General features: G+C 40.2%; 1 protein-coding gene across 10 annotated transcripts; it reads left to right on the top strand.

Moving 5' to 3' along the window:
* Positions 1-123: 123 nt before the first annotated feature.
* Positions 124-22,678, top strand: ZFAND4 (zinc finger AN1-type containing 4). Of its 10 annotated transcripts, none has more exons than XM_075423314.1 (10): positions 124-278; positions 1,205-1,507; positions 6,875-6,950; positions 7,046-7,113; positions 7,640-7,826; positions 12,525-12,672; positions 13,481-14,662; positions 15,283-15,337; positions 17,690-17,807; positions 19,915-22,675. In XM_075423314.1, exons 2-10 carry the CDS (start codon positions 1,324-1,326, stop codon positions 20,048-20,050), a joined length of 2,154 nt encoding a protein of 717 aa, XP_075279429.1. In that variant the 5' UTR covers positions 124-278; positions 1,205-1,323; the 3' UTR covers positions 20,051-22,675. The 10 variants fall into 10 exon arrangements, with proteins under 10 accessions (XP_075279429.1, XP_075279432.1, XP_075279427.1 ...); XM_075423317.1 differs by lacking the exon at positions 124-278 and adding an exon at positions 290-466 and having other exon boundaries at positions 17,693-17,807; positions 19,915-22,676; XM_075423312.1 differs by lacking the exon at positions 124-278 and adding an exon at positions 290-466.
* Positions 22,679-24,522: the final 1,844 nt, after the last annotated feature.

The raw sequence follows: 24,522 nt of genomic DNA, 5'->3' as shown, positions 1-24,522 counted from the left end.
GGGCTCCCCCCAGCCCCACTCCCGTCAGATTACACGTCCCAGGAGACACCGCGGCCTCCCGGGCGGCTGTCACGTGGCCGCCGTTGTTAGTGGTGCGGCCGCTGCATCCGGGCCCTTCCCGACGCCATCTCTGCCACCCCGCCTCTTAACGACCACAACAAGCGCGCTCCGCGCGACCCGGCCCGGCGCACGCCCGCCCGCCCCTGACGGCGCCGGGAGCACCGCACCTCGAGGGAGCTGATTGGGCGAGCTCATAGGAACTGGCGTCGCATTGGCCCGTAGGAAGACGCCTGGCGGGGTTGTCATAAGGGCTGGGCAGACGCGGAGGCTCCTGGGGAGTGGGGGGTGGTGCGTGAGGCTGGCGAGTCTTGCTCCTGTGCCCCTCCCTCTCCCCGAGGAGCGGCAGGCGGGGCTGCACGGGGGCGGAGGAGCCTCGTCTCCCTCCGCGCGGGCACGGCGGCCGCAGGTGAGGTGAGACGAGGCCGCCTTCTTCCCTCGCGGTCTGGCTCGGCGGTCCCCGGGCCCCTGGGGGCAGCCGCTGCTCCCGCAAGGGCCCTGCGGCGGGAGCGCCGACCCGGGCGGGGGGAGGGGGCAGCGCCCTCACCGCCGCCAGGCGCGTACGCGGAGGGAAGGCGGGGAGGTTTCCCCGAGGGTGGGCTGGGGGCACGGCCGGCGGGGCGTACGGCCGCCTCGAGGCGCGGTGGTAGCGAGGGGGTGGGCGGCCGCTCTCGCTCCTTCGTTTGCGGGCGCTGCGCTCTGCTGGGCTGGGTCCGGCCTGCCGCCGCGGTGCGGGGTTCGGGCCGGGCCGGGGGGAGCGCGGCGCTGCCGAGGGGGCAGAGCTGCCATCCCCCCTCTGCCTTCCCCGAGCCCGGACGAGTCCCTGGTTTTATGGCTTTCTACAGTTTTTCTCCAGCTCTGACCCTGCTGAGGGCTCGGCCCTTGTCGGGAGGCTTTGGACGTTAATGTCGCAGGTCGGATTCTCGTGTTGCTGGTGAAAACAAAATAAAAATAAAAGGATAGCGTAGGTAGGACCTGGGGTGGTGACTGAAACTGGAGTCTTAAAGCTGCGATGTTACTCATATTGTTTGTGGTTGTATGTTGCACAACCTAGATGCATATTCACTGCTGCTTAATAGTTCATCAAGAGTAAATTGGAACTGTCTACTACCTGGTGGTGTTAGAACTATGCTTTTTTGCTTTATAGGTGAAAAATCCCAAACATGAAGACCAATGCACCACACCTGTTGTCAAAGCTGACTTGGCTAGAAGTGGAATGTAGTTTCCCAACAGATCGTCTTACAAAGAAGTTGTAAATCCTTTGTAATGGCCAACAAGAAAGAGCCTCCTTTTTTCAATAAAGATAACATGCGGCCGTTTCACTACAAGCTTCCTTTTTATGAAACTATGGTGCTTTTCATTGAGACGCTTACAGGAACATGCTTTGAACTGCGAGTTTCCCCCTTTGAAACAGTAATTTCTGTGAAAGCTAAAATTCAAAGACTGGAAGGTACTATTCTCTCATTTCAGCATAAACTTTATCACTTTAGAGGAAGTCTTGTTTTACAAATTATAATTATTAAAATCAAACTAGATAGATAATTTAGGTTACTTGTTCAGTAACGTGTAAGCTAGACACTTGCTTTATGGCTTAGGTTTAATTGGAATTCAGGTGTTTTTCTGTTTTTTCGTTTTCCTATCAGTTCATAGCTTCACTGGAATTCGTATTTTTCTCTTTTCTTGTTTTTTTTGTGTATATTAAGATAAGTCTTAAAAAGTCTATGGTAAATCATTAATTGTTTTGATATTATATGGGATACAGTATTTTTGGTGTTGAAGGAGTTCTCTGACATAAGTTGTTTGTTAATTAGCAAGGTTATAAACTTGAATTTTGCAGTATGTCTATATTGCAACTGTCTGAGCATACTTCAGACTAGTGCTATGGCTCTTGCTTCTTAGGTTAGTCAGTTTGTAGTTTTTTTATGATACTGCAGTCACAAGAGCAAGTGCAGTGCAGGCAAACCCCAGAAGCAGCTTGAAGTTACTGATTCGAATTTTGTTTAGGTGAGTGATCTTTTGCTGGTAAAAGTCTGGCTGAGCAGTGCTTTGTCTTAAAGTGATGAACTTGGCACATCTTGCAAAGTGAAAACCTCCTTTGTGAGGCCAGTTCTGGTGCTAATGCAAGGAGATAAGATGTAGGTTAGTCCTTGCTTGCTCTCTCTCCCTCTACGGTGGGAATGTACGGTGAGAATGATCCTGAATGAAAGAACTGTGACTTGAAATATGCATATATACATACTTTAGCTACTTTGCGGCATTTCATGCTCTTTCTCACTCTGGAGGAGTTAAAAGAACTGTGTAGCTGCACAAGCTGGGAGTAACAGAGTTGCTAATTTTAAGAAGAGGGATGGTCTCTTTCCCCAGTATATACCTGTACGTGTTTTTCATGCTTCCATCTGTGTGGAACCCACCCTCTGGGAGATGTCCTACGATGCTTTACACTTGAACCTAAGATACTCTCCTCCTCTTATGGAATCTGCACTAATGAACAGGGGGGAAAAAGTAGCTGGCACAAGTCTTAAAACACAGAAGTATTGCAGCAACAGGGGGTAATTTTTTTGCTAGTAGGGTCACATAGCAGGAGCTTCACCATGCAGATAACGAGAGTTTACATCAGTGTTGCTACAGTAGTGCAGCTATGTAGAGATGCTTTTGCTTCCTGTGGACAGGGCCATAATTAGTCACAAGTCAGAGAATGTTTTGAGATGCTCCTGGAGGCTAGAAGTGAAACAAGAGAATGAAAGGGTTTCTTTTCTCTATGATTGAATGCAGGTGTAGGAGAGATGCAAACAGATACATGATAGAGTGCTAACTATGAGGGAATTTAAAAGGGAGCATAGGCAATAGAGTGCAGGAGAAGGCAGGCTATCTGGACAGTATAGATGGAGTGAACTTTAAAGGATGCGTGAAGAGAGCAGTGGGAGATGTGAGGAAGAGGATAATAAGTCACCCAGGTGGAGTGAAAATCCTAAAATCATTTTGCAGTTGTGATTTAACATGGGAAGCAGAAAAGTTACATCCATTCCTGTTTCTGCTGCTGTTTTTCACTTTTTGTTATTGTATCATGTAAACTTTCAGGGAGTGCGAACCTTTCTCATTCAAGCTGCACTGCTGTCTGGAGAATGCCTCCTACACTGCTGGGCAACTGTATAGACTCCCTAGTGCACGTATTGTCTCCATGTACTCATTTAGGTGTTAAGGACGATAGTGTAAGCATACAAAAAGGCAATTTTTGGAAGAATGAACTGAGACTTGAGATCACCAGGATCAAAATCTAGAATTACATCAGAAGTTAATAAATTGTTCAAATGTCACCAATGCCTCTAATTGTAAGAGACTAATAATAGAACTACATCAGAATGAACTGATTGTTATCAACAACTGAAATATCAATAGCCATGGGCTGTCTGCACTGTAATAAGAAAGGATAATATGGATGGCATGTTAGGAATTTTGTATACTTCTGATACTGTTTGTCGTTCTTGGTGCCTGGTTAATGATCTGATGTGGAAAGGTTTTGTTCAGACAGCTGTAGTAGACATTGGCACTTTACTAAGAAAGAGCTCCACATCTCCAGCTTTCTGTTTCCAGTTGGTTTTAGTCATTAAAGTATATGGATAAAAAATTATTAATGGGTTCTAATACATCTGAAATTTCAGTGCAAGTCTACTTGTAAATTGAAGTTAAAGCAGGTCGGATGTGTGTTGAGATCAGATCCAGTCATTTGTCCTCAGGTATGTTCCATGCGAGGTAAGCACTTGATATCCAAAAATTTAGGTTTGTTGTGATGTTGACTTTGGAGCCACCTAGGGTAAATTGTTGCTAGTCTCAGATTCACTGAATGAGCCTTTTAAAGTTGCACACTGGAGAAGAAATAGCTCGTGTTGTCTCTGCTGGTGGCATAAAAGCTACAATGCGTGTAGCCAGCGGCATAGGGTAGTGTTTCCAGCCTACCCCATTGGTTTTACTTGTTGTTGATTATTTGTATTTGAAAGCAAGATCATTTGTTGATGGACATGGATAGGATGGTACCTGAGTTTCAAGGTGACATGGAAGATTGAGCTTTAACACATGAATGGTACTTAAAAAAAGCAAGACTTGATTGAAAGAGGAAATAGTTTTTTGGGTTTTTTTTAACTGAGATCTCTTCTTGTTTCCTCTGTTGCATGTCTTTGTAGCTGCTGGGCCGAACAAAGTTTAGTATTTTTCATTTGGAAACACCAATTATTATACTGAATTTTCCTGAAGGAATATTCAGATAGTGTATTCCTGGTAGTGGTTAGTTCTCTCATTTGTTAAAGAACCGTAGATAATGCCTGTAAACATGTTTGTCAGTAAGATAGGATTGAGTCAGGAAGGAGGTGTAGTTTGGGATTTGGTGGTGGTGGTGTTGTTATTATTAAATTGTAGGAATTAATTTGCATTCTACAGTATGAAGCATTAAGACCTTCACTTAGGTAGCTAGCTTTAAAATAAGAATAAACAACTCAGACATGGTTTCTTCAGTGACTGCTAGCAACTGAATTTTATGATCTGTGTATGTGGAAACATCTACCTTTTTAGATGAAAATTTAGGTGTTCTCTTGTTCTTGTGTTATTGTAAAGGGGAAAAACAGATTTAGCTTTCAGAGTACATCTTAATTTGGAATGCCTGTGTTCAGCAGGGAATGACAGATGCAACAATTTTGTTGTTGTACATGTGTGTACTCTCAGTTCATTATGAGAGTTTTATTTTTGGTCTCTTTGCTGTCATTATTTTACTGCATGTGTACAGCAGCTTCACCTTAAGTGAAAGGAACTGGATGAATATTAAATAGGCTTCTTCTGGTGTTGTATTTCAGATTCAGAGTTACCTGTCACTGCTTAGAGCAGGGCAGCAGTAACTAGAGTGGCACATGCTCTCTGTTAACCCCTGCCCTCCCACCAGAGAAAGGGAAAAAGGAAAAAGGAGAGAGACTTACAAATTGGATATAAAAACAGCTTTACTAATAATACTAACAACATTAATAATAAGAGAAATAAGGGAAAATATACAAAACCGGTGCTGAGTTTCCTGGAGTTGAGTGCTGGGCACTGGTGTCCCACCAGCAGCTGCCAGGCAACACCAGGAAGTCCCAGACTGGCCTCCGCAGTAGATGGGAACTGGACTCAGGAATGCATGGATGGGGATCTGGTTCAGGATTGCAGACAGAACGACGAGCAGGGTCTTCTTCAGAAGCCAGCCGTGGATGAAGAGAGCGAGACCCTCGTGATCCACCCAGCTTCAAACTAAGTATTGCATGCATGGCATGGAATACCTCATTGGTCAATATTGGGTCACCTGTTCTGTCCACTCCTTCCTGCAAGTGTGACCCTTTACAGCTCCACACTTGTGGGACCTAAGAGCTCTATTGGTGACCTTGACTGCCATAGTAATAAACAGGGGCCTTTTTCTGCATTCCTTTCCTACTGTTAGCTCAGTGAGACTATAAACGTCTGGCGTTAACAGCTTTTTAGTGGACGCTGTTTGTAAAATTTGCAGCCAACTTCAGAAAAATGCAGTTACTTAAAAGAACTGAGCTGTAAGGAAGATCCACTAAAAGAGAATCAGTTCTCTTTAACCAAATCCAGGTCAACCTATTTGAAAAAGTAGTTCTTGGCCTCTATAGATTTTCATTTTAATTACAATTTGTCAGGCGTGCACAGTGAGATATTAAGTATCTGGATTTCACTAGATGGAACAACAGTACTTCTTTCTGATGCTGAAGGGAAGATTTTTTTTTTTTTCCAAAGGCAAAAAAAGACAGCTATTCATCTTCCTACTAGCCTTTTTTTTTTTTTTTTGGGGGGGGGGAGGTGTTGGTGATCTCAGATGTCTCATCCTTGTATAACTGTCCTGGTTTGTACTCTATCCAAAATTTGGAAGGTGGCAGCATTCTGGTAAAAATGTGTGAAGACCTCAGGTCATACCATCTTATGCTTATTATTTTTAATGTGTATTACATTTGTATCCAAATGAGTTGAATATGCAGGCAAAAAGAAACAAAGTTAATCATGTAGAATACGGATTTTTAATATGGAACAAATACTCAGTATGCTTACTTCCTTTTAACAAAAAATAGGTAGCCAAATCTGTCCCAGAACTTGAGTTGAAAATGGGTATTACTGGATATAAGTAATAAAATGTTCTGATGGCCTAAAAGAACACCCACAACAAAATGAAAGTGTTTGTAGTACGAAGTTTGACTAACTGCTGTAGTACTATATTGTACATGTGAATTTTCAGGTTCCAAATAAAGCAGTGGTAAAAAAACATGCACGGTTTTCACCACTGTAATAAAAGTGCAATCAGTTATCTTTGTGTGACCTTGTCTTTACTGTGAGTAATACTGAATATCAGTCTGTGATTAAATTATTCAGCGGTTCTGTAGTTAGTTTTGTCATGTTTTTCCTGTCTGTAGAAATAAAGCTCTGAGTTACAGATAACGAGGAAAAAAAAACCTCACTCATCTGATGACTGGAAAAGATGAAGTATTCAATAAGCCCGAAGCACTTGAATACAGACCCCTTGTTGAGCCAGAAGATTGAATGCGGAGTGTGAGCACAAGCCTGCTGAAAACCTTAACTTTGTTCTTGATAACTGTTTGGGAGGCTGGATATCACAACTGAAGGCTGCTCAAGTGCCTGTCCTTCTCCTGCTTCCTTTTTTCTTTCTACTGTGATCCTCTTCCTTGCCTCTCCTCCATTACCCCCACATTCTTCAAAAAGCAGAACTCCACAAAAGCCCTACCACAAAGCTCCAATGTTAATATTCTTTTTTGTTTCGTTGGTATTTTAGGTATTCCTGTCTCTCAGCAGCACTTAATTTGGAATAACATGGAGCTGAAGGATGACTATTGTTTGAATGATTATAAGTAAGTATAGAATAAAATTGCAATGAATGTTTCTAAATTATTGGTAGCATAAGCAATAGACAATGCTACAAAAATCTATTTGTTGTTATTTACAGCATTTCAGAAGGCTGCACTCTGAAGTTAGTTCTGGCTATGCGAGGTGGACCTATTAACACCAGAAGAGGTAGGTGTTAGTTAAAAAATAAGGGCTTTCATGCAACATAACTGTAAACAGCTTCTCTTAGCTAGGCATTTTAGATGAGCAGACTCCAATTCCAAGTTAATTGGAAAAATACTTAACAAAAATTGAGGGATTTTTTTCTGTCTCTTTTTCCTTATGTCAGGTGCACCATCCTTTTCATTTTGTTTACCCTTAGTTTAACAGGTACCTTTGTATAGAATCATGAAGTCTTAAAATTGGCAATTCTTTGCCTGCAGAAAAAAGGATACTGTAATGTCATTGTACAAACAGTTTTTTAAAATCTGGTTAGTGAGAGTCAGGCATTGGTTCAGTCTGATGATAAACTTGGTTATGTGGATCATCTATGTACTAGTGAAAATGGAGAAATAACCTCAATAATTTTCTTTCGGAAAACACTCAGCCTGTCTTTTAGGTTGGGAATTCCCATTGGAAACTGATCTGAGCTCTTGAAGGTGATCAGAACAATAGTAATAATCATTTGGTTTTATGTGGTTTTTTTTCTTTGTAGTGCCTGTGGAAGACCCTATCAGGGAAATGGCTGAATACGTGGATCCCAGTAGAGATGAGATATGGGAGAGAGGGCCATCCAACAAAGAAGTTACCTTCTTAGTATATCGAGAAGGAGATCAGTTGAATTTCTTCCGTGTGGTAGATCGGGGAGATGGCACTTTAACGCCATTATCTGAATCTATGAGGTAAAGTTGGTTTTAATCTTTATATTATTATTCAGAAGTGGGATGCTGTATAATTTTCAACTCTATCTGTTGACTTTGTCAAAAGAACATCTGGAATATATCTGGAATATTGCAAGAGTTGTGCCCTAAGGGCTACTAAAATGCTGTAACGAGGTGGCCTAACAATACAGTAGTACTTCGTGGTCTGAGGTCGTGCTGACAGTCATCTGTCCCTGTGTGTCTCAGTAGAGTGAGATAAAGCTGATCTCGTGCTTGAGGCAATTCTCAACATTCCAACTCTTTCTAAAAGGGAGCATTTCACAGGAGAGTCAGTTTGGCAGTAAAGATATTAAACTTTTGTTAAGTACTTTCTCTTCCATCTTAAGGCATTTGTTTAGTTTTTATAAAATGTTTCTCTGTTCACAGCATAAACTTTTTCTCATATGGATATGACTGGACTAAATGATTAGTCAGGAACGTAGTAGATTAGCAGTGCAAAATTCTGAGAGGGTTTGTCTGAATTTTGGAGAACTGTGGGGTGGTTTTGTTTTATTTGGGGAAGGGTTGTGTTTTATTTGTTGGGAGTTGTTTTGGTGTTTGTTTTTTTTTTTTTTTTTTTTTTGTTATGGGCTTTTGGAGGCTTGTTTTTATTTTGGTGTGTTTGGGTTTTTTTGTTTTGAGGGTTTTGTTTGGGTTTGTGTTTGTTTGGTTTTGTTAGGTCTGGTGTTCCCCCCCCCCCTCCCCAAATATGCTGAAGTAGTTACCAATAGAGCTAGCCTTCGGATGTAATTAGGCCTCAGATTAGCTACTGTTGAGGTACCAAACTTGTCGCAGTCACTGTCACAGGATCAAAGTACTGTTACCATAAGAAGAGCAAGTATGTTACTTAAGCTACTACATTGTAGTAAACAGATTACTAGTCTTTTTCCTAAAGCTATCAAATTAATAATAGCTATTAAAAATTACTAGATTCTGTCTTTATACTACAGCTTCTGGGTAGGGTTTTTTAGCCCCTGAAGAACTTAATATTTGCACAAGTAAGGAAAGGAGTCACTGTTCTGGGGACTAGCTGCATCTTCTCCAGTGCTAAGGCTTGTATTGTGTTAAGTAACTGTTCTTGTTTCTGTTTGCAAAGTGAAAGTGACAGCTTTGTACTGTGGGTTTATATTCAATGTGATTCAGTGGGTTCAGAGTGATATAATTCTTATAAACTTTTATAAGAGACCTGTACTTAAAAACTACAGGCTGAATGAAATATCAAAGTTGAATTTCCACATAGTTACACAAAGTAGAAACAGCTAGTGTTTATTAGTGTGACTGGGTCAGACTTTGTGGGAATTGGAAAAAGTAGCAAAGGGAGGAGAGAATGGAAACAAATCAGACCTTTTCATTTGCTCTTTATAGAGGAAGGCTATGACTCACTCCAAATACTAATGTTTTCCACACTGACAGTTAAATATACTTGTATGTGTGGGTATATTGGCAACTGAGTGTTTGAGGCACTCATTTATCAGCTTTTCTCACAGTGCTTATGTGTGGAGCAGAATTTAGTGACTGCAATTTAGAAATGAGAGACGTTGGTTTGGGGTTTGTTTTATAGTTTTCTAGCTGATTTTACTTTCTCTGTGGTTAAGTTAATAGTTAAAACTTGGCAAGATGTAAATACATACAATCACAGAAGGGTAGGGGTTGGAAGGGACCTCTGTTGGATCAGCTACACCAATCCCCCTGCAAAAGCAGGGTCACCTAGACCAGGCTGCTCAGGACCTTGTCCAGGTGGGTTTTGAATACCTCCAGAGAAGGAGACTCCATAACCCCTCTAGGCAGCCTGTTCCAGTGCTCCGTCACCCTCAGAGGAAAGAAGTTCTTCCTCCTATTCAGATGGAACTTCCTATGCTTCAGTTTGTGCCCATTGCCCCTTGTCCTGTTGCTGGGCACCACTGAAAAGAGTCTGGCCCCATCCTCCTGACACCCACCCTTGAGATATTTATAAGCATTTATAAGATCACCTCGCAGCCTTCTCTTCTTCAGACTGAACAAGCCCAGCTCCTTCAGCCTTTCCTTGTAGGAGAAATGCTCCAGTCCCCTCACCATCCTCGTAGCCCTCCGCTGGACTCTCTCCAGCAGCTCCTCATCTTTCCTGAACTGGGGGGCCCAGAACTGGACATAATACTCCAGATGGGGCCTCACTAGGGCAGAGTAGAGGGGGAGGAGAACCTCCCTCGACCTGCTGACCAGACTTTTCTTAATGCACCCCGGGATCCCATTGGCCTTCTTGGCAGCCAGGGCACACGGCTGGCTCATGGTCAACTTGTCGTCCACCAGGACACCCAGGTCCCTCTCCACAGAGCTGCTCTGCAGCAGGTCAGCCCCAAGCCTGTACTGGTGCATGGGGTTGTTCCTCCCCAGGTGCAAGGCCCTGCACTTGCCCTTGTTGAACCTCATCAGGTTCCTCTGTGCCCAACTCTCCAGGCTGTCCAGGTGATGCTGAATGGCAGCACAGCCTTCTGGTGTATCAGCCACTCCTCCCAGTTTTGTATTGTCAGCAAGCTTGCTGAGGGTACACTCTGTCCCTTCATCCAGGTCGTTGATGAAGAGATTGAACAAGACTGGGCCAAGTGCTGACCCATGGGGAGCACCACTAGCTGTTGGCTTCCAGCTAGACTCTGTGCCGGTGATCACAACCCTCTGAGCTCTGCCATTCAGCCAGTTCTCAGTCCACCTCCCTGACCACTCATCTAGTCCACACTTCCTGAGCTCACCTGTGAGGATGTTATGGGAGACAGCGTCAAAAGCCTTGCTGATGTTGAGGTAGACGACATCACTGCTCTCCTCTCATCTACCCAGCCAGTCATGCCATCATAGAAGACTCAGATTGGCCAAGCATGATTTCCCCTTGGTGAATCCATGTTGACTACTCCTGATAACCTTCTTTTCCTCCACTTTCTTAGAGGTGACATCTAGAATGAGCTGGATGACAATGATTATTGTCTCTGGATAAAAGGAAAACTGTTGAAGTTGTTGTAGAGGACTGGCAGGCACTAGTGTCAAGAGTGTTTCAATAAGCTACTGATTGTTCTTGAGGCACGTGTTTCACAAGCAACATCTCAGGAGCTTTGACACCTATGGACAAAATAAATTTGAAATTTAGTCATTGGAAAATGGGCTAAAAGTATCATCAAGAACAAAGCTCCCTATCCAACTTTTATAATTTTACAATCACATTAAAGCAAAAAATCCTATTGTTACTCCTTTTTTGTGTGTTTTAGGATCCTATTTAGCCAGGAATTGCAAGAAAAAGGATAACAATTTTTTTTTGCATAAAAAAAATCAAACAAAAAAACAACCGAGTATGTGAGACATCAGTTTTCTTTTTATCCTTAGCTTGAAGGAAGGGAAGTTCAGAGAATTGCTTTGAGTTGGTAAGTTAAGTCTTTGCAGAGTTAAAATCCTGAAATGATTCTTTAGTGTTGAATCTTTGCCAGGAGAGGTATGTAACATGCATGCTGACTGTCCCCATATGGAGCTGTTCGGTTTTTGGTAAGAAATGAGTGGACTGTTTAGCTGACTCTTCCCTTGAATTTGCCTGCACCTTGCTCTGAAAGATCTGTCTCCCAGCTGTGCTGCCTACAGAGTTTTGTTACATTTTAGGAAATGGATTTGGAGAGTCAGTGCAAAAATACTGGCTCTTGACTAAGGGCAGCAGAATATTTCCAAGAATCAGGTGACAGCTCTAATTAGTGAAAAAAAATATTTTTTTTTTTTGATACTGACTTTCTCATGACCTTAACTTCTTCCTTAGTCTCTTTTGGAGAGTAGAAGCTTTAGTTAATCTGCTAAGACATTTGTTTGAACATGGGAATTGTCTGACTGTCACAATTTCTAGATGCTGACAGCCTAATGGAGGAATTAAAACACTCTTTGAAATGTATTATATACAGTTTTGAAAATGTGTTCATTAGTAATGAATTGGACACTCCTAATGTCTTTTTCATTTCACTGTCAAACATTGGATGTGTGTTAGTGATTAATGCTTGATAGGAAAAACAAATCAAATACTGACTTTAAAACACTGAGTTTTTGCATTCTGTTAGAATACAGAGTGGAAAAAGGCAATGTGATACTATATATTTCCAGTGACTACTGAGTTAAAATATTTTGTCTTTGGTCAGGGAATTCTGATCTGTTTCTCTTTGGAAACCTAAACTGATACTGATCTTTTTTTTTTTTTTTTGAAAAGGAGAAATAGAATATCACATCCACATGGGTGACCCCTCCATTTCCATTTATGGTGAGAACACCCCTCAGGATGGATAGAAATTTGGACTTTCCTTCCATGCCAGTGTCTGGTTAATTGGAATACTGATCAGCTTGTTCTTAAATGTGTGACTATACCTTCGGGAGACATTTGTGGAACTGCATATCCCCTCTGTGGGGAAAATGTATAGTGAGTGTGAACCAACTGTATATGGTATAACAACTTCCCAGAAGCGTGGCTATGTTCCGATTTGAGCATCATCACTTTGCATTAACATCTAATGAGGAATGCTTATGTGCTAAAATAAATGGATTTGAAATGTATTTGCCTATAGTTTTACATAATACTTTGTCAACAGATCAACTACGGATATGACTTTCTAGTTGTGAGAGTACTCTGCATTGAAAACATAATTAAATTACTTGATTGGAGGGTGAACACAAACTTTCTTTTATTTTCAGTGGTGGTTCAGTTTATAACTTATATGCTGCTGATGAAGATGAGACAGAGGCATCACCTTCTGGCCAACAGATTATGGAGAATTCGATTACTATGAATAAAATGAAGCTGCTCAAGGCAAAGATGGAGAACATGAATCTGAGTAAAAAGGTGAAGTTACGATTTCAATTTTTCTATCATATAATGGCACGCACTTTCCTAATGCTGGCTTTTCTATAAAGCAGGTGAGATACTTTGCTGTGTTGGGAAGTGAAGTAACCAAGGGTAGATGGTTTCTTATCTATTGTTTAAGTAAATACTGTTGTTTAAATGTTCTGCTCTGAGGCATTGGCTTTACTTGAATCTACCTGTCCAAATTCAAAGAATTGCCTGCTCGTTCTGGATTTGTTTGTGTGGATGGTTTTTTTTCATATGTGTAGGTTTTGGTTTTTTTTTTACTTCCACTGCTTTAAGTAGTGTTGGTTTGCAGTACTCCTCTGGTAAAAACCAGTGTTTCTTTTAATGAAGTTTCATTAAGAAATACTGTAACTGAAAAGCCTGTAAAGTTAAATGTGAGAACGAGATTACTTAGATGATAAAACATTATATTGGTGTTCATATCTGTCTTGGGTTACCTAGATGTAAAAGGAAGATATTGTACTTTCTTTCATCATGTCTGAGACCCAAAGCTCCTGGATAACTTTGGCGTTGTAGCTTCCCTTTTCTGTTCCTCTGACATGTGGCCTGTTTGCTAAAAAGCCTTTTCTGATGATAATCTTTGACTTTTTTATTCATATATTGGGGTGAAGTCTTGATGGCTAGTAACAGATGAGGGAGTAGAAAGAATGATTTGGTCCTTTCTGGCCTTACACTGTCTGAATTCTTGGGAATATGATCTCAGTCAGGTCTTTGAGTGAAACCATAATTCACATACTGTGGGTTTTGTTTGCTCTGTGTGTTTGGTTTTTTTTTCTAATAGCCTAAGAAAACTGTCAAGGTGAAACCTCATCCTCCTATGGCTCCTCGACCCTCTAGTGGCTTAGTGGCTGCTGCTCGTCACCGCTTTTTGAGAGTGCTCCCCCATATTGGACATTCTTGCCTACCTCCTCCTGGAAGCTCATATCCCTCAGAGTCTTCTCAAAACGCACTTTCAGCATTGGCTACTTTGGCTACTGCTGGTAGAACAACACCATCCACAACTAATGACTTGCTTAAGGAAGATGATGCTTGGCAGAGCAGCTCTTGGTCTCAGTCAGTTAGTAGCATCAGGTTACCACCAAAAATATCTCGTGTTGAACTAGAAAATTCAGAACTGCCTACTAATAGCATTCTGACTCCTGTTTCATCTCTGCCTGTGAATTCAGAAAAAGCTTCTGAAAATGTGACCTCAACAAGTGAGGAGGATGCTGTTTTGTTTCCGAATCGAACAAATATAGAACTATATGGAGCAGAAGAAAAAATTCTACCTGAAACAGATTCTTTTGCTTTGTTAACAGAAGCAAGCACCAATGAACGGTGTAGTGAGATATATGACATAGGAAAGGTGAACCCAGAACTTGAACTGTCTGATGGAGATGAAGAATCTAAGGTTGTAGAGCAGCATAGAAAACCTATTAGCAAAGTGCTGAGCACTGCAGCAATGGGGGCTGGTCTTCTCAGTACTTGTGAATTAAGTCCGCAGAAAAACCTGTTTTTGTCACCTCTTCGGTATTCAGCGCAAGTGGCACGCCACAGTTCTCTGAAACCACAAACGCAATCCAGATGCTTTGAGGCTGGTAAGTTGAGATCCACAGCCGCCCCAAATGTGCTTCGATCGTTGGAAGCCTGTAGCATGGCAGACTCCTCTTTTTCTAAGAGTACTAGATTTCACAGTGTTAGAGTCGAGTCACATAGTAAAAGACCTGATGTAATTTCTAAAGCAGAGGCTAGCGACATCACAGACATGGCTAACAAGGCGTCCAAAGAATCTGTGAGTTCTCTAAGCAACTTAGGGTTTCTGGCTTCGCTGGCCCGAAGCGCAAACAGGGAAAGTTTACAAAGTTCTTGTGGGACAGGCAGATTTCGGACTTCTGGTATTGCACTACCTGCAAACCTTCAGCATTTTCAGGAAGAAGGCTTTCGGAAAACTGCTCCTCCAAAGGAAGCTGCTGAATATATTCTAGTGAGTACTAATGCTTCCAAAGAAATTGAAGTTTTCCTGTCTTTTGTGATACTGGTGTTATGAAAACTGTACTTTCATATGTGTATCTGTGTCTTTTCAGGGAAGATAGGTGGGGAGAGGGAGGTGTACTTAAATCCCTGATAGTCTTGAACTGTTTTCTGAATTTCTGTTGGTATCTTAACTGCCTGTTTATCTAAACAGGTCCTAGAAGTAATTTTTCATAAGAAAAGTGGTTGTTCAGGTCACAACTAAAATTATTATTGTAATGATAGACTTATGAATGAGTGTCTGTTTAAAGTGTTCTCTGACTTCTCCTGCTGCTTGCTAATTGTCATTTATTCCAAAGATTGCCTAGTGACTGGCACCATATGTGCCTGTCTTCAGATCTCTAATACACTTTGATTTCGTGTGTTGTGAAGTATGGGGAGACTATTAAATAGTCATTTTGAGTAAGGCTTTATATTGCGGAATTTTAATTTTTTGTACAGAAGTCATCTTGGACTCTTTGTAGGTACATAGGTTGATACAATGTTGGTTTCAAATAAGCTGATACTAGACTGCCTAACTTTTAATTTGATTTCCATCTGCTAGTAATTTCCTTGTGGAAATTTTTTTTTTAGTCTGCACATGGGCTTGGAATGAATGGAAGTATGACAGCTGTAGGGAAAAGAGTAGGTAAGTAATGTGACGTAAATAAGAATTGAAGATGACTCTTTAATTTTTTCTGACATATCACATATATAGAGGACAAGAATCATTTATCTTTGTAAGGCAGATGTCTTTCAAAGTCTTTGCTGTTTTACACTTCTATAGCATGGTATAACTTTCAATACATTAAGTAATTCTTAAACATACAGGTGTCATCCAGATCTTAGGTAGACATAACTGTGACTCTTTTTCAGTTTTTTTTTAATACTTAATGAATCCTGCATGCCATCCATAGACATAAACATGACTTTCTGCTTTGAAGTTTCCACAAGGTCAGTTCAGTGAATACTTCTGAGTGTACTAAAATCAGAACAAAATTATTGGTAGTGTTGTCTTTAGGTCTATAACCTGAGCCAGAAGGATTTGGCAAAAGAAAAGTGGGGAGGAAACGATAGGGGCGTGGATGCTGAAAACTGCTGGTACTATGCAGATTTTTCTGTCTTTTTTGTGAATGGGCATCATTCTTTCTACCCTGGTCTTGGTAACCGTGGAGTGCTTAATGCTTGACATCTGATGAAAATGGAAGTGTTGTGCCTGAATATTAATTACTTACGTGTTTGATTCTCTTGGGAGGAATGGAATTGTCGACATGAGTACTTTTAAAACTCTAAAGACAGTGAGCTAAAGATTCTCAGCATGATCAACTTTTCTTCTTCACAGCTTTGATTTGGGATTTGCAGATTTTCTTTTCTTTTGATATGATCTTAGGAAAAGAGAGGCAGGCATGTATTGTGGGATTTTAAGATCTAGGTATAGAGAATGAGCTAGAAGATTGATATTCAAATAGCAGCCATAATGGGAAAGATGATGTAATGGTAATGATGTGGGAGCAAAAGCTGCTAAAATAGTGGACTGTGCCTTTGTTTCACAACTGGGTGAACTGGCAGTCAATTAATAAACAAATCTGTCCTTATCTGCTCCATGGTGAAAGCAGTGATACCCTAATAGCCATGTCTGTGTGCTGGGGCAGTCTACTATCCTCCGCATCATTTTGGATACAACTATGAAGAAGACACCTCCGGTGTTATGTCAGATAACAATGTTTTTTTCCAAAAGGTTCCGGACATGAGAAAAACAAAGTTGATGATATCCTATCATGCAGGCTCTTGAGAGAGAGGGATGATCTGTTGTATAACTGGCCAAAGGACAGATTCAGTTTCTTATCCAAGGCCTTAATTTATGTGTAATTGCTGTTGGGACCATAAATGTGAAGACAGGTGTATTGGTTTTTTCTGTTATAGTCCACAGTGGGGGCTGTCATCAAGCTCCATCTTTTTCACAACCTGGGCTACTGATATTCCTGAAACAGTATGCTTTTTAGCAGACAAAATTTGTAGCGTGGACAAACATTGCCTGGAAGTTTCTGTGCTAGATAGCAATGGGATAGCGCTGGCTGGTAGTGATGACTGCAACGTGTAGTGACTGCCTGGTGTTACTACTGAATGTAGCCTGCTGTGTCTCAGCTGGGAAATGACTGTTGGGATTAAAGGTACTCTGGACAAAAAGTACTGCTGGACTCATGAGGTCACTTTTTGGGAGTGTCCTGACAATATAGTGGTAGAATCACAGAAAGAATGTTTGAGAGGATGCATTTCTCACTTTCACTGTCCTATTGTGTGGTAAATTTGCATGAGCAAGTTGTACATGAAGAGCTTGTCTCTACAGAAGGAAGATGCCTTTTCTTTAAATTCTTTCCAGTTATAAAGCAACAGACAAGAATAACAGGGCAAAAAGTCAAAGTGAAGTAAAGCTTTTAAGTACAGAAATTTTACAAACATCTGTGAAGTGTCTTATGAAACCATATGGCTAAATACAGGCCTATAGTCTAATAATGCACTTTTCTTGCAATTGCGGAGTATCAGCAAGATTTTAAAATGTTGCAGTATTTATTTGGTAAATGTGAGTTATCTAGTGAATATACTAGATGCTAGCTACTTGAATGCCCAACTGGTTCTTTGGAAAGCCAATGTGTGCAGTGCTTTCCCAATCACATTATGTGTTTTTTCTTTATTGGGAAGACTGTTAGGAAATGTTTCATGATTTCACGTAAGCAAGAAGTTAAAGAACAACTTTTAACATGTGTTAAAAATAATGTGTCTAAGTCCTACATTGCGCTGCCTCTTCCAGAGGTGTTAATAGGCTTGAGGTGTGTTTTGGCTTTTGGGGTTTCTTCCTCTCTGTTTAGGCTTTGGGGTTCCCACCTGAAGTATCCCAAGAAATGCAAAATGAATCTGGATTTCAAGAAGATAACATTTAACTCGTTTGTGATCAGGAATAAGTAAAAATAAAATGTCTTTGGTGTCTTTCTACCTCTGAAAGCAGGTGAAGCAACCCATCTTCCACCTGTGAATGGTTCAATTCAAGCAAAAAAGAACATTATAAAGCATTGTTTTCTTTGTGGCAAGAAAACTGGATTGGCAACCAGCTATGAGTGCAGGTAGGCTGAGCACATAACCCAGCTGTTGTTTAAAATTGATGGCTGGGTTAACCAAAAGGTTTCGTATTCTGCATGGGATTCATTAAGCGTAGCAAATCAAACAGCAGCGTTCAAAAAAAGTTGCAATTCTGAGTTCAGTAAAACTCTAGGAACTAAAATTCAGAAATGTCGTACCTGTTCTGCTGTTGAGGTGTATCTTCCTCCAGGAAAATTAAGAAATTCAAGGTATCAGAATGCAAGATACCAGGAAATAAAGAACATGATTACAAAAAAAATCCATGACATTTTGTACTGGTGTGGGGAGACCTTGCTACAAATTTTGTTCAGCCAAATTTCTCAGCAGTAATTACATCGTTAACAACTTGAGGAAAAATTGGTTTTGTTACAGTTTTTCGGAAAATCTCAATTTGGTCCTATTACAACACATCTGCACAGTTTGTGAATTTATACGAATGTATATTTGGCAACTTCTTTATTTTTACATGTGTTCTATTTCTTGTGAGACCTCAGTCACCTTTGAGTATCTGGAGCACCTCAAAAGCAGAATGCCAAGAGTGCTGGTCCCCCAAATCATGACTTGAAGATGACAAAATGAGATCTAGTGCTTGGTGGTGATCACTGGAGATTAAAAAAAAAAAAAGCAAACAAACAAAAACAAACAAACCTTCTTTCTCTGTTGGTCTTGATTCTCAAAGTATTGTTTCCCACAAGATATTCTTTTCTCAGTAGCATTTCCCATGAGCTAGTCAAGGTTGGGAACTGCTGCACTGTGAGGCCTACGTTTGAAGCTTGTCTTGGTTCATGCCAATCAACAGCAAAATGAATAAAGATTTCTGCTATTAGGGAAGAAGAGTTGGAGAGTTTCCGGATGAGGAACTGCCTCTGTACTGACTCTTCAGTCTTTGATTTTGAAACAGTTTTGGACACTGCATGCTTTCCTGCTGAGCAAATAGCTGCAAGCTCTTCTAGAAGTAACAAAGCACCTTGCTTAAGGTTCAAAGTAAAGCACAGAAAAAGGGTGGAAATCGCGCATCTCCAAGAATAGCATTCATTCTAGTTTCAAAAGGAGCAACCATATGACATTTTACTAGAATGGAACATGAACCTAATAAGAGAATAAAGTCATAAGAAAGAAGGTGATTACGGGCCCAAGAACTAAAGAAAACCAGATTTATTACCAGGTACAAAAAGCCTCAGGATCAGCTGCAGAGTTTATTATGAACCCAGACAGACAGATAAATAGAGGATTATAGTCTAATAGTGAGACAGGAAGTTGGACAAGTAATACTTAATCCATTTCAAAAGAATTCTGATTTTGAGCGATGTCATTATTTTGCTGTCAAGAAGCAACTTTATCAAATAATCGGGCAACAGGACACTAATATCAGTCTCCACTTAAAGCACTTCTTCAGATCAAATATAACTTTCAAAGTAGGCTTTTCTTCTGTTAGGAGTCTTAGCTGTTGAGCTTTCAAGTTTGAAGGCAAAAATCATAATCTTAACTCATTGAAATTGCAACTGATGTTGGAAAGATGTGCCCTTATCCAGTCGTATAGAAAGTCATGTTCCCTATAGTTAGTCTGTCAGATTGAGTTGACTCAGTCTGTATTTATTAATCTTCATTAATCTCAAATGACTAATTTGAGTTTATGCCAGGCAGAAGTTGTGCTGAACTGAACATCTGTTTTGGTAACGTGAATGTTGTGGTGGTTTTGAATTTAAATGCATAATGTGGGTGTCGCCTATAGCCATTATTTTAGTGCCATGGTTATGTCGTCTGATTTCTATCAACTGATGTAGGGTGTGATCTTTAAAAAGAAATAAATCAAAGCACATCTTTCTGAATTTATAAGTGTGTTTGATCCTTGCTAGCTAGTTCCGGGAGTAATGATCTTGCTTAACTTCCCAGCTGAAGAGACTGTTGGGTCAAAACTGCAACGTTCAGTGACAACAATGTCATTTTGATTACCTGACCAGTTAATTTTATCAATCAAGAATAATTAAAATTCAAGCAGAATTCAAATAAACAAGACATGATTAAGCCAAAGCGCTCCCAGCATGTCAGAGAGTTAAAAGCTTGTAACTTCTAATATTCTTGATTCTTCAGATGTGGAAACAACTTCTGTGCAACGCACCGCTATGCAGAGACTCACACCTGCACCTACGACTATAAGAGTGCAGGGCGAAGGTATTTGCAGGAGACCAATCCCGTCGTTAGTGCACCAAAGCTTCCCAAAATCTAACATGATTGTGCTGCATGTGGCCATTCTGCCATTGAAGAATTGTGTTACACTGAGAGAAGCACTTGCTTAAACTGCATAATTTTACCATGCTCCATATTGAAAGATTTGCCAAGTAACAAAAGCACATGAGGATGCATCCTACTGAAGAATGTGAACACTACTGCAGTTGTAACTTTTCTTCTTTAATGAATGAAAAGTTAAAGATTAGTTTTTAAAAACTTACACTATAATTTAACTGTCACTGCACGTCTTGTGTTGTGTTTTATATTTTGAAAAGCTGTTTCACGTCTTTAAAAGATGCACTTTAACTTTAATTACTGTATAACCAGACTTGAGAGGGTATTGTAATAAGGGTGTCTTGTAATGCCTTCTTTACTCTTGCATTTTTTTTGTCCATTGTGTGGTATCCTCTAAGTTATTTCACTCCCTCCCCTCTCTTCAAGCAGCCTATTTGGAGATTTTTAAGGGGATAGTGTGTTCTGTCCCTCAATTCAGATTGGCATTCATGCACTGTGTATCCATTCTGAAAATTACACATCATGTTAATCACATTTTCTTAAAATAATACTGTTTGTATGACAAATTTGTTTTTAAATAGAAAATGCCCCTTTTGTTGCCATTAAATGTAAAGAACCACTTATTTTAACTTCTTTGGTAATACTAAATTTTTTTGAAGACTTCACAACTTGGTTTGTTAAGATGTTGAATGCTGTTGTTTAAAAAAATTCTAATAAATATTTAATTTTATTCTGGTTTATGCTCTTATAAGTACACAAAATAAATTTTCCTATCTTGCAGCATGCTCCTAAAGTAAAAGTTGGACTTTGTTAATGGAGGGCATGGTTTTGTTTGTGGTGTGGTTTTTTTGTTTTGTTTTGTTTTTTTCTCCTCAGAAGCACCAGCTCATCTCTATTCCTGCTGAAGCTGGTGGGAAAGTTCCCACCAACTTATTTGGAATAGCGTGACCAACGCTGGGTGCTTTGAATAAACGTCCTGAAGTCTTACCATCTTTGCAAAGGCAAAATGGGTTTTCAGTGAATGACATATTTTAACCTGCAGCCTTTATCCCCTCCAGCTGGTACTGTACAAAGGCAGTTCAGTACTTGCATTGAGACACCTCTAATGAGCCTGCAGCTAGTGCAGAAAGTGGTGTTGGAGGAATGTACCTCCTGAAATCTTTTCCTTTTTCATTCCCTTAATGTGTCTGAAATCTTTCTATAAGCTTATGTTGCTTGAGGTGTTCCTAGTCTAAACAGATTAATAAAAAAACTATAAAAGAAACCCCTCCACATTGCACCTAGACAACTGAATGTCATGGTCTGTCTCTTGTCAGAGTCCTTAGCTGGTTGTGGTATTAAAATGATCTATGTGCATTCTAGTCAAACAGTAGCAGCTGATGAGCATGGCAGTCAAAAGTTGGGCCAAAGAAAGAAAGAGGATCACTGGAAGGAAGAGAAGTAACTTGCAGAATTCTCATCTTTGGAGGAAGTCCGTTTCATGTAGTCCACCTGCAACTTCTTAAACCTTCTGGAGGTTTCTGAGAGTGATGACCTCAGAAAAAAATGTTGAAAATTGTTCTTCTGGGCAGTGATAAGGTAAAAAGGTAGTTCTGTGTGACCTCAAGGCTTATTTCTTCTTACTGGACAAAGTTGCACCTAGTATGGAGAACACACCATTTCTGAGCAGTGCTATGTACTGTGAACATGCCTATAGTTTTTATTTCATTTCCAGCATGGGACAATATTTGGTGCTGAAGAAAAAAAAGAGTAAGGAATGGGGCAAATGTATTTTCTTTGCAGTTACTTATTTGTGGCTTGGCAACTTTCTTACGATAGAGGTGTTGGTCTTTTTGTAGGTACAGTAGACATTTGGAAAGAAGTGGAATTAAAGTAATATTGGCTGTCATCACTCAACCTGATTTTACATAAGTATAATTGTCAGGAAATTATTTTGCAGGGGTTTAGAATGGCTATACTCAAATTTTAGTAAGGCTACATAACTGGGACCTGTGTCAGGAAGTCTCATGAGTCAAGTCTTGATTGTGACTTTCCCATTCTGCATATGCATAATGAAGTGCACAACAATACTTCTCAGAAAATGCACTGTAGTAGTAATCTAATATCCATGTATGTAGCTTCTCATAATTTTTTAATACCTCATTTTGATTATACTGAATAAAGACATTCTTGTGGAGAGTTCTTCTGGTTTTGTTCTTGTCTCCAACACTGTGAGACAGGCACTCATTTTCAACCAGTAGGACAGCCCTAAGAGCACTTAAATTTGTAATTAACTGTTTTAGTTGGTAATTTATACGGTTTTACTGAATCCTGTGTTAGACTGTGCTATGGATGAATTACTGTTTACTGTGTAAACTTACCTAAATGGTTTGGTTTTCTGGGTAATAGTTCTCTGTGGTGCTATGTATCTGCTGTAGACAAATGCTTAGCTTTTGTGTATCTGTTCATGTAATTAGATTATATCATAAAGCATTTACGTCATGGAAGTTTAACAGTGACTTTGGTGTGTGCTTCTCTGCCTTCCTGTCAAATATTTTTTGCATGCTGCTTTTACGCTTGAGGACCTGTGAGGCATAACCAGGCTGGTCTCTTGTTGAATGATCTCCAGGATTCTTGTGTCATATTGAGAAGTGCTACAGAGGTGTCATAAATGTTTCTGGATCTTGAACAAAACATTTTCTTTCTCTGAAGTCTCTAGAAGCTCGTGGCGATGAAAATCTGTCTGCTTGCAATTCCAATCTATTCAGTTTGCAGTTGCTGGGGATGTAATTGCACTGGTGCCTTTAACTAACAGTCTTCAGTTGTAGACAAGGCTAGCATTATTAATGATTTGTATTAAAAAAATGAAGTATTTCTAGCTTTTTTTTTTTACATATAATGAATTAGACACTTTGGTTTCTGTTCAAGTATGTCCAGCTTTCATAATGGGGCACAATGGGTGTTAATTCTGGGTTTGGAGTTGCTTGTGCCTACAAGGAGTTGCTTCCAGCTGCGAATTTTGTGTTGAGTCATATTTTTCCATTTTTTATGTAAATCAGGTTCATCTTGAAATGCATTTGACACTTTCTGTGGTATCTATGTTAGCACTGAGCTATAGTTGCTCACAAGACTTTCATGTGACTAAGAAAGCCATGTGAAGCTATGGGACAGTTGTGTGAGCCTGCGCAGCTTCTGATTGTTATAGTTCTTACCCTGATTTTGGTTCGGGGTGGTTTTGCAATGTTTGTAATAGTTGGAGTGTTGGGTGGAAAACAATGAAAAATACTATTTCCTTCCTGTTGTTATTGTCCTGTTTAAAGTTTACTGTCTAAAAAAAATCAGAAGGTGTGCTCAATAGAAAGATGAACTTAGGCTGTTTCTTGTGAAGGAGGTGTGTTTGGAGCTGTTGGGATATTGTGGGCAATAACACTTGGTTTTTAATATGTAGAACTGTAATTACTCACTTTCTCAGAAGTTTGCCGAAGCAGTCTCCTGTTATTGTTAGTTGGTTTCATTTCCTAGTTTACATTTGATGTTTCTAAGATTACTTATGTGTACCATCGAATGCTACAGGCATATCGGTGCACAGGTAAAGGGACGTTCCTTTTCACAGTATTAGTTTTTATCCTTCTGTTCCTTACACACACTGAGCAAATATATGAATGAAAGGTTTTGCAAGCAAAATATGTTAGCTAGTAAGAAATGCGTTACTACCCCTTTTGCCAGAAAAGAGCAATTGTTTAAAAAGATAAGGAGGGTTGCATTTCAACCATGGCATGTTACACAAAGGCCACGAGATGTCAGTGGAGACCCCAGTCTGAGAGCAGATTTGGGATAAATCAGTGAAACGTATGAAATGGGGACAGAATTATGTATTTCTAATGATGCTTAGGCTATTGCTGGTTTTGACCTATTTTATATTCCTAGCCTGATTATTTCCTAATCAGTGAAATGTAGATTCCTTTATCAGGTAGCCTGCTTGGGCAAAGTATTTCAACAGGCTGGTCTTTGTCCTCCTGCATTGCTTTGTTTACAGTAGGGCAGATGCTTGCCTTATTCATCTCTTGAGAGAAATCCACCACTCCCTTTTTACTAGAATTTACAGCCATGGGTTAAAGAAGGGGTTCTCTACTTTTAGGTCTTTGGACCTCGTGAGATCCTATAGGGTTTTTCCTGATGAATGCTTCCATCTGATAAGAGTTTCACTAAGATGGTTGTGTGGTTAAAGAACGTGTACGTGAAAGCCTCTCGAATACGTCAAGAGTGATGCGTCAGATTTTCTGTATATTTCTCTCAAAAGATGAAGCCATGTTGTCCAGCCACATGTAGATTGACTCGTTGAGCCAGGTACTTTTCTGTAGCTAATTCCATTAATAAAAAACCCAATTGTAACTGGTTTCTCTTGGGATCACTAGTTACATCTTATTAGAAAGACTCAAAAAGCGGTTGTTTCAGAGCCATCAAATGTGTCAAAAG

This window comes from Opisthocomus hoazin, chromosome 6 (genome assembly GCF_030867145.1).
Source record: "Opisthocomus hoazin isolate bOpiHoa1 chromosome 6, bOpiHoa1.hap1, whole genome shotgun sequence".
Taxonomy (NCBI): domain Eukaryota; kingdom Metazoa; phylum Chordata; class Aves; order Opisthocomiformes; family Opisthocomidae; genus Opisthocomus; species Opisthocomus hoazin.
This window is presented reverse-complemented; position numbering and strand designations above follow the sequence as displayed.

Bases quoted from the DNA above. Each gene is read 5' to 3' on its own strand.
- ZFAND4 (XM_075423314.1), top strand. From the start codon at position 1,324: ATGGCCAACAAGAAAGAGCCTCCTTTTTTCAATAAAGATAACATGCGG. The intron at 15,338-17,689 runs GTAAGTAATGTG...TACCTCTGAAAG, and splicing joins AGCTGTAGGGAAAAGAGTAG to CAGGTGAAGCAACCCATCTT. The intron at 17,808-19,914 runs GTAGGCTGAGCA...TTGATTCTTCAG, and splicing joins GCAACCAGCTATGAGTGCAG to ATGTGGAAACAACTTCTGTG.